This window comes from Hemicordylus capensis, chromosome 5, assembly GCF_027244095.1.
Source record: "Hemicordylus capensis ecotype Gifberg chromosome 5, rHemCap1.1.pri, whole genome shotgun sequence".
In the NCBI taxonomy this organism is placed as follows: Eukaryota; Metazoa; Chordata; class Lepidosauria; order Squamata; family Cordylidae; genus Hemicordylus; species Hemicordylus capensis.
This window is the reverse complement of record NC_069661.1, coordinates 45,770,319-45,783,978: the sequence shown is the minus strand read 5'-3', so window position 1 is coordinate 45,783,978 and position 13,660 is coordinate 45,770,319. Positions and strand designations below refer to the sequence as shown.

The 13,660-nt window shown below is 42.5% G+C and overlaps 1 protein-coding gene across 12 annotated transcripts in view; it reads right to left on the bottom strand.

Annotated features, from left to right (window-relative positions):
* Positions 1-13,660, bottom strand: part of BLTP1 (bridge-like lipid transfer protein family member 1) — a 201,468-nt gene that overhangs the window by 163,984 nt on the left and 23,824 nt on the right. For all 12 annotated transcript variants that reach the window (XM_053253722.1, XM_053253721.1, XM_053253726.1 and 9 more), the window contains exons 9-13: positions 6,188-6,381; positions 4,336-4,415; positions 2,840-2,990; positions 887-1,043; positions 27-105 (exon numbers count right to left, since the gene is read on the bottom strand). In XM_053253722.1, coding sequence (XP_053109697.1) covers positions 27-105; positions 887-1,043; positions 2,840-2,990; positions 4,336-4,415; positions 6,188-6,381 — 661 coding nt within the window. The remainder of the gene's footprint in view (positions 1-26; positions 106-886; positions 1,044-2,839; positions 2,991-4,335; positions 4,416-6,187; positions 6,382-13,660) is intronic.

Sequence of the window (13,660 nt, the reverse complement as noted above, 5' to 3'; positions counted from 1 at the left end):
ATAAAATGCACCTGGCCTCAACCTACCGGTTTCACTTACAGTCATAGGAATATTAATTTCCAAATAAGAGCCTGCTCCAACATTTACATGTACTGCATTAGTTTCCTACAATAAAAAAAAATTCCAATATTATTCTAATTATTTTCACTAAAACTATGTGTCATATCTCAAGTGATCACCATCATGTTTAAACTGTCAGGACTGATGACAGAGAGCTAGCAGACCAAAACTGATTTGAAATATATAAAAAGTAAAGATCTGAGATATTTATTTTATTTTTTTTAATTTAATTTTTATTTTACATGATATTGTGGGGGGAAATGTTTCATATCCAAGACATAAAAAGTGTCTTTGACATCTGAGGGCATGAACAGATGAATGGAAAACAACTATAACAATTAATAGATGCTAATGGGAAATAATAATATTTAGTGGTTATGACTCATCAGCACCTCTCCATAAAAAAGCTCATTCCCTCAAGTTAAAGACTGAAGAAAACCACCAAAGCAAGTTCCCAAACAAGTAAAGCTATCATTAGTATAGCATTTTAGAAAAATATATATGGCTTTAAGTCAGCTTTATGTTAAAATAGCCAAAAAATGTGGAGTAGAGAAGGGCTGATCAAAAATATTTATGAATACATAAACACAGATATACTCACACATCTTGAGAAATTCAGAAAATTCACTAAGATTTATTTAGGCACAAAAGAATATTTTGAGAAATGTGTAAAATGCAACAAACCAACTTAAAGATGCACTTAGCCGATAACATCTTCAATGTTTCATATAATCTGCTGCTCCATTTTATTCAGAAAATGTTGTTTTTTCAAAAACTGCAAGTGCTTAGCATACCTTCCAAACCTAGCTATGTCTTTATTATTTACCCTATTTTTTGTGAAGAGCAAATCAATAGTGGCATCTGCAATTATATTCATACGCAGCTCAAAAGCAAGGATTTGTCTTGGCTTCCCAGGCTGTGAAATTTCTGACACTTTCATGACTTGGTAATCTGGTGGGAAGAAAAATTTCCACAAACAGTCCCTAGAAAAACCAAAGGAACCACAGAGTTACTAATATGGACAGGTACTTTGTCCACCTATGTGTTTTCTTTCAATAGATTTTATTGAGCACACACTATCTCTTGGATAATAAATGGATGCATGAAAGGCCAAGGAAAACATATCTGTTTTGTTACACTCATGGATAGCGCACTCATCAACAGGCTGATTAACGAAATTATATTCCCGATTGATCTTGAGTATATTAAGATAACAGTGCAGAGGGGAAGTAACTTGCCTAGGGAGCAAGAGGTTGCTGGTTCGAATTCCCACTGGTATGTTTCCATTGGGCAGCAGCAATATAGGAAGATGCTGAAAGGCATAGTCTCATACATACTGAAAGGCATAATCTCCTACAGGAGGAGCTTACCATTGCCATCTTCCACGCAGTATGAGATTATGCCTTGGTATCCTACCAAGAAAACCACAGGGCTCTGTCGTCGCCAGAAGTCAACACCGACTCAACAACACACTTTACCTTTTACTTTTACATTAAGATTTATTGCCACAGTAACTGAAATAAAAAACATATAAGACTAAGGCCCAGTTCACACGTAAGAGGAAACTGGAGGTCCCTTCACCTCTGGTTTTTTATTTTATTTATTTATTTATTTTTGCATTTTTATACCGCCTTTCGTTAAAATATAACCCCAAGGCGGTTTACAAAAGTTAAAAACATACAATAAAAACACAATAAAAACAACATGCTAAGAGTATAAAAACATATAAAAACAGGCATAAAACAATACAAGAAATAATACAAGTTTGGTTCCCAAACTTGAACGTGCAAACCAAGCAACTGCAGTTTTTATGGACCCATGGTTTCCCTCCACAAACTGCATTTTGTCACCTTCGGTTTGCTCTATGTTTCTTTTGCTCTGCCTCCAGTTTTCCTTTGCAAGCATGTCAGACTCCCAGGGGACGAGGTGGGCTTCTAGCCCTTCTTGAACTCCAGAATGACTGGAGCAACCCCAAAAAGGTCAGCCTCAGGAACAGCCAGGGAAGGAGGTTAGCTTGTCACCTGAGTCCTTCTCCTGGCTTGCTGCACATTCAGCCAGTTCCCTCTCCTGGAGAACCCCTGGCTCCCATACTCGGAAGCCACTCCTCCTCATCAGCTGCCTTGTCTTTCAATACCCCAGTGCACCGCTGACAGGGCTTAAAGCCGACTTCCAGCCCCACCCCCTTCCTGACCTTGCTTCCTGTTTCCTGCCACACCCAGCCTAACTGTCTCCCTAGAGCTGTTTCTTGCAGCTCTCTCTGCCTTGCCCTCTCAACCCCACTGGGATCCGACCAGCCTGGGCCCTTCTCATCCCCAATGCATCCTAAAGGGCACAAAAGCTTCAAAGGAGGAATGCCACACCTTTCTCCAGGCTCCACAGGGCCACCCAAGTGACCAGGTAACATGGCATCCCAACACAGCGTTACATGCTAACACTGGCATGCAGTTTCACTGCTCTAAGGAGTTCAGGGAGGAAGCTCCTCCCTCACTTTAGCTCCTATTGGCTATGCAGGCTTTCATTTAGGAAAGAAGGAAGCCCTCACAGCCAGTTCCCCCACCCCTCTGCAGTCTTGCTGACTGATGAATTTTACAGGGGAAAAATATTCATTTGATCACAGAAATTTCACAACAGTATAATATCAGCACATCTTTAAAAAGAAGAAAATGTTTTATCCTTAAACTCTAAGCACATTAAAGCAGGACAACCATAATGAACACATTTTGGCTTATATTCTTCACTTACTGCAACAGAGATAGCCAAAAGAAATTCACAATAGTACCTTTGCCTGTCAGCCCATGGACCATAGTTGAAATCTGTCCCTTTGCCACAAACTATGTCTAATCCCCAGCAGGGCGGAAGGTCTTGCAATTTACTATCCTCATTACTCGTTTCTCCCTCATTATTTTCCTCTGTTTCTTCTGGTACCAGACCTGTATTTTAGAAAACAGGAATCAGGTTTCAAATAATAAACATTCAAGGAAATGTATCAACTATAAATTGTTCCTAATTAGTGCCAAACCATGTATACAACTAAGCAATTAATATGTGGATTACAACCCTCCAAAAGCCATCTTCCATACCTATAAGAAAGTTTATAGTTGCTTGCAACAACTCCAAGACAGGGCATTAGCGACATTATTGAAATGTTTTAATGTGATCTTCAATGGGTGTCGCTAAAGTAAAAAATTATAACTAGTTTTTGAAAATGTGTGTTCAATACATGAACTAAAAAGGTCAGCAAAAAAGGTAGGATCTATTTCATGGGGAGTTCTCATGCTCACATAAACATGGTATCTTCAAGTGTACTTGTTCCCCTGTGGTGAAGGGAGCTATGTATGTATGTCATATACCGCCCTTCCAAAAATGGCTTCATATACCGCCCTTCCAGAAAAAGTAGGAGTGGGAGAGGGAGCATGAAAGTTCAGTGCCCCTTCCTGGACTCAGTCTGGAGAAAATCCTGGATTCACACAACAGAACAGTCCTTTCTTTAAAAAAAAAATAAAAAATAGATTAATTATGCACTTCAACAGAAGGGCTATTCCCCACCACAATGATCTCTGCACAGTGCTGGGGGATTGTGTGGAATATTCAGCCAAACCATAATATGGGTCTAATAAAGTCAGAAAACTGCACTAAGGGTTGATGGGAGACACCACAGGGTCCTGGGCCTTACAACAAGAACACTGATAGGGTGAGGATTCATCAAGATGTCAATGCCAGGTAAGATCATCCTCAACTGGAAAAAAGGAATAAAGCTGGATACAATGACTTGATGAAGACCCAGCAAGTTCATAGCTGAGGAGAGGTCTGAAGTCCCAGCTCTCACTATTAGCAACTCAAATGAATGTTTCATACTTGTTGGTTGAACCGTTATGGACTGGATAGAATATATCCTATAGCATTTATTTTTAAGTAAGATGGTTTATGATTCTTTGCTCATTTACAATTTAAGCGTCAAATGAAATGTGATGAAGGAATGCATAAGCAGGATTCCTTCTCTCTCTCTTTTCCGGAAGTTAATAGCAGCTGCAGGGGAATGAGCTTAATTGGGAGGGATGAATCAATCCCCCACATTGTTTCCCAAGTTAACACTTATCCCCAAAAGCCATTTGCTCTATAAGGTAGCAACTACAAAGTGTTAAACTTCCATTCCCAGGACTGCAGTCCTGATCCAGCTCAAGGGTCACAACTGCTTTAAACATTTAAAAAATGCAGGAGATCCTGTGTCTGACATAGCCGTGTCCCAAGGCAAGAGATTATTCAAGATTTTCTTACCTGGCTCATCCATATAATAGTAAATATCAACATCATTGGACTGCATCACAACAAAACCTTCTCCCATTAATCTCGGTGGTCTGTTATGGAATAAACACAAGAAGGGTAGGAATATGTTGTACATTTTGAAACAGCAACTACAAGTTTGCTGTCGAGTCATTATCTCGAGTCCTCTGTAGTAAAAATGTTTTTTTAGATGGTCAGCACAGTAATTACACATGAACCAAAATTCTGGATAAATATACATATTGGTCATTCAATTGCCTTCTGTATTCCATACATACACAGAACTGAGGTTCAATTTCCTAATTCTTCCATCTAGGAGTTAAAATGTTTTACTAAAATGGGATGCAATCCCACAACTGACTGTATGCATTTAAACCCATGGATGTAAATGGAATTAAACACACAACAGACTGCAGACATATTAGAGAAAAGGAAAAAGATGTCAGGCAAATAATCACTTTTCCCCCCTTTGTACTATACAAAGTACATTGGGGGCACTGTCACCCATGTTCACCAATACTGATATGCTGTTATGTTCTTAAAAGATGAAGAGCATCCTTCTTCCCATTGAAATCCAAATCTTTAGCATCACTTTAAAAACACATTACTATAAAACTCTGGGAACTACAGTAAACTTTTTCAGATATGTGGTTCAATCCAAAATTGTCATCTTCTCCAAGACAATTTCAATTCATCTCAGTTGAAGAAACTTTACTCTTAATGTTCATCTTTCTTATTGAAGACTTGGTCTGCTCTTCTAAAAAAAATAAAAATTTGCTTTATCCTTGCCCTACATTTCATTCTTCCATTTGTTAATCGTTTTTCTACTAAAATAGAATCCAGGCCCATAGGGACAGATCATCTTCAGTAATTAGACCAATAGTATAGTAGATCCATATATAAGAAACAAAACAATGTTACCTTGAGAATAGCCAACAAGGCAAGGCTTGGTTATTCTGTGCCTTCCACAGCAAATAATTCCCACAATAAAATTTTTCTAGCTATCTCTATAATAATTAGGCTAGGTTTGGAAGCTTTCATCCTTGGACATGACCTTGCCAAAGGAATACATGCCATATCATCTAGATATATCTTGGAAAACTCAACTTTTGGGGTACACACACACACACACACACACTCATTTATTCATTCATTTCTCTAAGGCATACCTGTCACTAATCCCATGCGTGGAAGCTCTAGCAAGAGTTTGTGAGCAAGCTGCCTGCAGGGGGAGAAGAAAGTTGTGGTGCCAGTGGACAGGCTTGTGGGCAAGAGGGAGAGAAAACAGCAGCAGTGGGCAGGCAATGAGGGAAAGAAAATGGTGGCGGTGGGAGAGGAACCAGATGGACGGGCAGGGAATGAAAACGGGGGGGGGCTGAGAACAGAGGGCAAACCGAGAGTAGGGGAAGGAGCGAGGAGAACTAGAGGGGCAGATGTTCTGCACCCAGTGCAGCTAGTTTCTATTTAAATTGAATAGAGCAGAATATCAGTATTTGAGAGGTGTCACTGAAGTTTTTATCAATTTACTACTTTGATCAAATATTTCCCCCCCAACATTCTTCCATTTCTCAAGGGATCTCCTATTTTCAAATTGAAACCCCACAAGTTTAAACTTTAGTTTCCAAAAAGACAGGATTAAATACATAGGCTCACAAGCTTCAGAAATAAGAAAATATCTCCTTAACGACACTCAGACATTGAGTAATATTTATTATTTACTTTGTTTAAAATATTCTAACCTGATCCTCCAGCAACTCTTGTATTAAGAGTTTAGGAATCAACATTCAACAGTATAATACATCAGAATATTGTATATAACCTAATCCTTTGAGCTATAATTACTTACTCATCATTTTGAAGACCAACATATCTTGGACTTGGAACAAGCATAACCCTCACATTTTCCAGTTTGCCTTTCACAATGTGCATAAACTGATCAAGGTGACTTGAAGGTGGTTTTGTGGTATAAGTTAAGAAAGCATCATCAAAGTTAATGCAAATGGTCTGTGGCTGATAATGATTCCCAAAGGCCAGACGACCCTAAAATTTAAGAAAAACATGAAAACTACTTATTTTTAAATAAACAAGTCATCCTACATAAAGAAATAATTGAGAGATATTTACTCCCTCTAGCAAAAACTATAACCGGTTCCTGAAAAGCCCATTATTGTTACCAACATAATAACTGGGCAATTTATATAAACACTGCTAGAACAATCAACATTTGTCATTTAGCCAAAGGTTATCACAACTGAGAACAGCAAATGTTTAGACTTAACACACAACATACAGAACAACATTATACTCTAGAATTGTAAATCGTGCTGGCCTGTTTCCTATTCAGTCCAATCCAGTCACATTTAGACTTAATCCAATTTGCTTGAAGATAAAACACATTTCAGTGACTAGGCTGTGTCTGCAAACTAGGCTGTTCTTAGAAGAACATACCTATTTTTTTATTTCCCACCCCCATGAGGAAATGTGCAGGGCATTTGTTACAAGCAACTCAGGAAATAACTTGGGAATTGGGTTGGCGAGAGGAAATATCTTCCTCCTGGGGGATGCAGGTTCAGCAATATAAAAGAATGCCGATTGTTCTCTCTCTTACATGGAATTGCAGGCAGAAAAGCAATCTCTCACCATAATCTTTGAATAACAGTCATCCATAAACTTAGGCACTATTTCAAAATGTAGAGCACTTAAAATATATACATACTGCAGATGTGAAATTATGAAAATAGTGTTTTAATACATCAATGAAATAGGAAATATTTGAAAGCACTGACAATCCTATGTCCTTTTGTACCTGGCAATCTCTCAATTTGTTCTTACATTAAAAAGCAAACACTAGATTTCTCTGTAGTTTTTAAACTTCTACTTTAATTTTCACCTGCAACAAATTTCTCAAGGTGGTTTACAAATAAAAAGCACAAAACCAGAGATTGTATTATGTACTTGTAGCTCAAAGAACTATTGTTTTCTGAGGTTGTAGCTAGATGTTGCGGGGGCGGGGGGAGACAGGTTGCTCAGCTGTAACTGGTGATCTCCCACTCACAACTGGGTCTTCTGCACCTGAGCATTAGCTCCGTAGAAGAATTGATAGCTCCAATAGGCACACTCCAGTATTCTGTGGCGCGCAGACAGCATTGGTTAAAATATGCAGAGGAGTGCCTCCCTCTCAGTCCCTGAATTGGCCGCTGTGATGTAACTGAAGATTAAGTACAGCAGAGTCCATGTAAGACAGGTAAGAGCAGAATATTGCGGATGCACGCTAGCAGTGGGGTTGGTCAGGCAGGTGTTGTGAGTGAATATGGATCACCAGAGAAATCACAGTAAGCAACCTGTTTATCTCTGAGGTGATCCATGTTTCCTCACAACTGGGTGGGTGACTAGTTCCTGAGATGGAGATGGGAGCTAGTGTGTTCAGAGCACCTTCTTGAGAACTGACCAGGTGAAGTTGACCTCAGCAGCAGAGTGGAGATCCATAGCATAGTGCCTTACAAATGGCAAGTCCAAGGACAATGTGGCAGCTTTGCAGATGTCAGTCATTCTAATCCTAGACATATGAACTGCGGAAGTTGCCACGGCCCTCGTGGAATGAGTATGGACTCTGACCAGAAGCTGGACCCCTTGCTGTCTGTAGTAGGAAAAGATGGTCCCTACTAGCCAGTTGGAGAGCCTCTGTCAGGAAACTGCAGATCCATTGGTGGAACCAGAACAGGAGACAAACAGTCTGTTAGAGTTACAGAAGAACCTTGTCTGGTCCTAGTAATAAAGCAGGTTCCTATGAATGTCCAGAGAGCGTATGGGCCGTATGATGTCCTGATTAATGTGGAAGTCAGTAACCACCTTGGGGAGGAAATTGGAGTAAGGGTGAAGTGCCACCTTGTTCGGGTAGAATTTTGGGTAAGGCAAGTGAGAGAGTTAAAGCAGAGAGTTCACTGACTCACTGGGCCAATGTAATGGCTATTAAGAAAGCAGCTCTGAGGGAAAGGTGCTTCAGTGAAGAAGAGAGCAAGGGCTCAAAGGGCACTTCAGTAAGTGACAAGAGAACTAGAGACAAGCTCCACGGTTCAACAGGCTCTCTTAAGGGAGAATAATACAGGTTATTAGTGCCCTTAAGAAAACGCTTAGAATCCAGGTAGATGAAGACCGAGTGGTCATCCCACCCCGGATGGCAAGCTGAGAAGGCTGCTATGTGTACCTTTAAGTGAGGAGTTGGAAAGTCCCATTCTCTTAAGGGAGGTGAGTTACAGGAGGATCTGCTGGATGGAGGCCGAGAAGGAGTCAAAGCCACATGTTGAAACATGGGACATGAAGACTTACACATGTAATTTTTTTCTGGTGGACACTTTGCTCTCACTAAGGAGGATCCGGTCTAATAGCTTAGCCTCCATGCCATCAGGTTGGGGGTCCCTAAAGCATGGTGAAAAACATGTCCAGATTCCTGAGGAAGCAGGTCCCTTCTGAGCAGGAAGCAGCGATGTTGGCCCTTGGACTGTCTCAGAAGGGTCGGAAACCAGAGTTGTCTACGCTACCATGGTGGAGGTTCAGTTGTTGTGGGAGGCTCGGTTGTCGTGCAATGAGGGAGGCTCAGTTGTTGTGCATGCGGGACAGGGCCTTCTCTGTTGCTGCTCCCAGACTCTGGAATGCTCTCCTGGTGGTTATTCGCTCCCAGACTCTGGAATATTCTCCCGGTGGTCTCCATCACAGCTTTTAGAAAGCATGTTAAATCCTGGCTTTGTACCCAGGCTTTTATATGATTGTCTCTGCTGCTGCTCTTTGTATTTTGTATTGTTTTTATGCTTGTGTTTTAAATTTTTTAATCAGATTGTTTTATATTTTAAGCTTAATATTTTAATTGTGTCATTTTTACAATCTTGTTTTTAAATTCTGCTGTAAACCACCTTCGGATTGTTTTAATGAAAGGCGGTATATAAATTTAACAATAAATAAAGAAAAGAAAAGAAAAAGACAAGGTTACACCAAGTCTGTTCTTGAAAGATTCTGCTTAGAACCCTGGAGAGCAGAGGGAATGGGGGAAATAGATAGAAGAGACTTTACTTCCAGGAGACTTGGAATGAGATCCCCAGGGATCTCGGTCCCACACCTGCCCTTGAGCAGAGCAGACTTGGCATGGTCCTGAGTTACAAATAAGTCCACCTTGGGTGTGCCCCAGAGGTGAAAGAGGTCCTGAATAAATGTCTCTTTCAGCTCCCACATGTGTAGAGCGGGGAGAGTGAGGTCCCTGCTCACAGAGTCTGTAAGGGTGTTGTTGACTCCCTTGATGTGGAGAGACATGAGGTGAATACCAGTGGTCAGGTACCACTCCCAGAGTTGAAGAGCCAGGTTGTTTAGGGATCTCAACTTAGTGCCTCCTTGGTGGTTTATATAGGTGATGGTTGTTGTGTTGTCCAAGTGGATTTAGACCACATGGCCCTGCAGAACAGGTAGAGCAGCTTTCAAGGCTAGAAAGACAGCCAGGAGCTCAAGGAAGTTGATATGGAGCTCCTGCAGCTGGATGTTCCATAGGCCCCAAAATCGCAGGCTGCAACGATGGGCTCCAAGTCTTGAAAGTTGTTAGTTTAACTGATGGGCTGTGAAGGTGGAAAGGAATGCCTTGAGATAGTGAAGAAGGCATAGTCCACCATCGAATGGAATATATGACATGAGATTGTATTGTCAACCACTTGGTTTGTTTGTCTAGGTTTCAGCAAAACACAGAGAGGAACTGGAGCTGCAGCCTGCGCATCTTCAGGCGAGTATGAGCAACCATGGTCACACAAGAGGCCATCAAGCCCAAAAGGCATTGGATGGAACAAGGCCTCTGCTTGGGAGCAGCTTGGAAGTAAGAGATCAGGTTGGTCATAGAGGTTTTCCTGTTGTCTGGGAGCTAGGCACATTTGGAGACCGCATCCAGGACAGCACCAATATAAGGAAGACAGCATTGAGCTGTTAGGTTGGACTTCCTGAAGTTGACCAACAAGCCAGATCTGCAAGAAGAGGCAAAGTATACCGAGTGTCAAAACGAAGGGAGGTTTCATATTTCCCAATTATGAGCTAGTCATCTAAATAGAGGTAAATGGATATACGCTTAGTTTTCACGAAGTGTATGAGCACAGTTATTGCCCATTCGCAGATGGGCAATAACCATGCTCATACACTTTGTGAAAACGTGGGGTGCTGTAGATAAGCCAAATGGTAGGACCATGTACTGTAAGGCCTATGAGCCCAGACAAAACAGAAGAAACTGGAGGTAATGTGGACAGACTGCTATATGAAAGTAAGCAGCCTTCAGGAATAGCGTCACAAACAACTCCTCCTCTGACAGGAGAGGGAGAAAGTCTTGCAACGAGATCATCTGAAACTTGCTTACGCATAAGAATTTGTTAACCATCCTCAAGTAGGGATGTGCACGGAACCATTTTGAACGACCAGAGGTTCCACTGGTTCGAAGGCAAGGGAGCCATACCTTTAAGGGTGGGAGAGGGTGCTATTAGATCTTCCACCGTGTTTCCCCCGCCGGCGCTCTATTTAAGAAGTCTCCGTCGGGGTGACAGCATACTTCCCTGCTGGTCTGGTGTCCTCCTCGGCCGGAAGTAAAAGGAAGTACCCAGCGCACATGCGTGTGCACCTGATGTGTGCATGAGCGAGCATGTGCACCCTCCCCCACTCTTCAAACCCCCACTTTCGAACTATCCCGCGCCAGTTATGTGCACACCCCTGCCCTCAAGTTCAAGATAGGGTGAAGCCCCCCATTGTGTTTTGAAACCTGAAAGTACCTAGAAACTGCTTTGCTTAGCCACAGGTAGAACAGGTTCAATAGTACCCTTCTCAAGTAAAACAACTTCTTCCTCCAAGGTAGGAGTTGAGTGGATGTATTTTATATCTGTATAAACAGGTAGTGAGTCAGGTTCAATGGCATAGCCTCAGGCGACTATGTTCACACCCAGGCATTGGATGTTATGCATTGCCAGGAGAAAAGCTAAGGGGCAAGGCAGTTGGGGTGGTAGTGGGGGTATAAGGTACTTTCAAGGCTTCATCATAAAAAGGCTGCTTCGCTCTTAGATTAAAATTTAGAGGTGCATCTGAAATCCCTTCGTTCTTGGGGTTTAGGCTGGTTCTGTTGTAGGTGCGGTACCTTTGGCTGAAGGAAGATTTTGAAGATGGGGCAAAGGTTTTGGTAGTGAAGCACAACCTCTTGAGTTTCTCCATAGTCTCATTTGTTTCAGCTGAGAAGATATCCTCACCATCAAATGGTACAGTCTCAATTTTGTCCTCCTCATTAGACTCAAGTGGGGTCGAATGCAGCCAGGCATGGTGGCGAAGAGAGGCAGAACCAGCCAGCACCCTATACCAGGGTTTCTTAACCTTGGGCCCCCAGATGTTGTTGGACTACAACTCCCATCAACCCCAGACATGGCCTTTGTGGCTGAGGATTATGGGAGTTGTAGTCCAACAACATCTGGGGGCCCAAGGTTAAGAAACCCTGGTCTAGACTGTTTCAGTTAGGTGCTTGGTAGTGCTTAAGTGTTGATTTAGACAAGGCAGCCATGTATTTAGACAGAAAGAGTCAGGTAAGCCAGTTAAGTCAGCCTTCAAATCGTTCCATATAGAGTGATGAGATTTTGCCATACACGCCATATTAGCTGGTGATCTTTAGGGACACTTTCAAGATAAGGGACCACATAGGGCAAGAAGAAGATCTTTAGGGACAAACAGGATGCAGAATAAAATCTCCTGCCCGTGACATCAAGTTTGCGGCCTTTCCTGTCCACAGGAACAGAGTGCTTCCTCCCAGATTTAGATTGTAGAGTGCAGTCCACTACAAGTGAATGAGGAGCTGGGTGCTTGAACAAAGAGGGTGTCATGGCTCAGACTTCTGACTCAGAAGAGTCAGAGCAGGAATGGGAGGATTCGCCTGCTAGTGAGGGCTCAGAGGGACAGCAACAGGAGTTGGCAGGGAGACCAGACTCTGGAGCTGAGGATTCGCAACAGCTGTCAGACATGATTTCTGATGGGAAGCAGCCTGGGATTTCACCTGTCTTGAGAAGATGGCTCAAGAGAGAGGCTCAGTGGAAGTCACGCAGGAGATCACTAGAGAGGAAGCTGAAGTGCTGACTCAGGGAAGCCTGATTGGCTGCTGGTTCTCTTGAGCCATATATATTTGGTAGTCTCTCAGTTGCTCAGGTGCTGTTTGCAACTTTCGCTGGTCTGCAGACAGTGTGCTATTGAATTCCAAAACTATGTCCGAGTTCCAGTTTGCCTTGTTTATGCTTTCCTGCTTTGTTCTGTTAAGTCCTTGCTTCTGTTGTCCGTCGCTATTTTTCATTCCTTGCTCTGTGTTTTCTGTTCACTTATTACTCAGTTATTGTTAGAGGGGGGTACCTAGTTCAGTTCAGGGGACTTAATTCATTTACTGTTTTTTCTTTGTGAGCCTTTTATTTTTCACTCGTGCAGTTCTGCTGCCGCTTTCTGTTAACTCACCGGGGAATGCTGAAGGGGGTTGTAAATCCTGTTGGGTTAGCCGAGCTAACAGATTTACAACAGAGGGGCAGGAAGCCTCCTGCATCCCATATAGACTCTCAAGTCTTTTCAAAGTCATTGTAGAAGTAACTGGAGCATCCCATGAAATCTTGGACACACCAACCAGAACAAGCAGAATAGGTAGAGCTGAAGGCTGAGCAGTAGTAGTAGTGGCAAGGAAGTCATAAATGCAATCTTTGACGTCTGCAGCTGGAGTCGAATTTCGAGGCCTAAGACCTTGGCCATCTCAGCTCCTGAATCCAATAAGACCTAGTCTCTTCAACAGGTGAGTCAGATGGAGAAGCAGTTACTTGGTCATTAGGCGAGGTGCCAGATCGGGTTTTGGTCTGCACCAACTCCTCATCAGATGATTCAGAGGAGTGACATTCACCCTCAGAGAGGTACTGTTCCTCAGCAGGTTGTACAAGGTCCTGAGGTTGCTACTGCTCCCGCACTAATGCCTGTGTAACATGTACAGAGTGGGCAGCTGGAGCTGCAAATCTAGTTGGATGCTTGAAGGAATCGGATGAAGGCTTTTCCTTAGGAGCAGGCATCCCTGGCTCAGACAGGAGGCCTCTCAGCTTCATGGTCTTCCACTAGCCGTAATCCTCAAAGTCATAGGGAAGACAAGGAGAGATAAAGCACATCTGACCCCTGTACCTGTCGTGAACACAGACAGTAAAGAGCTCCTGGGAAGCTAAGGTAGTTGAGTGGATGTACAGGCAGATGAAAAGCTGAGTAATGGTAGTGCTCCTTCCATGGATAGAGTGGCGAGCACATTGGTGATAGACAG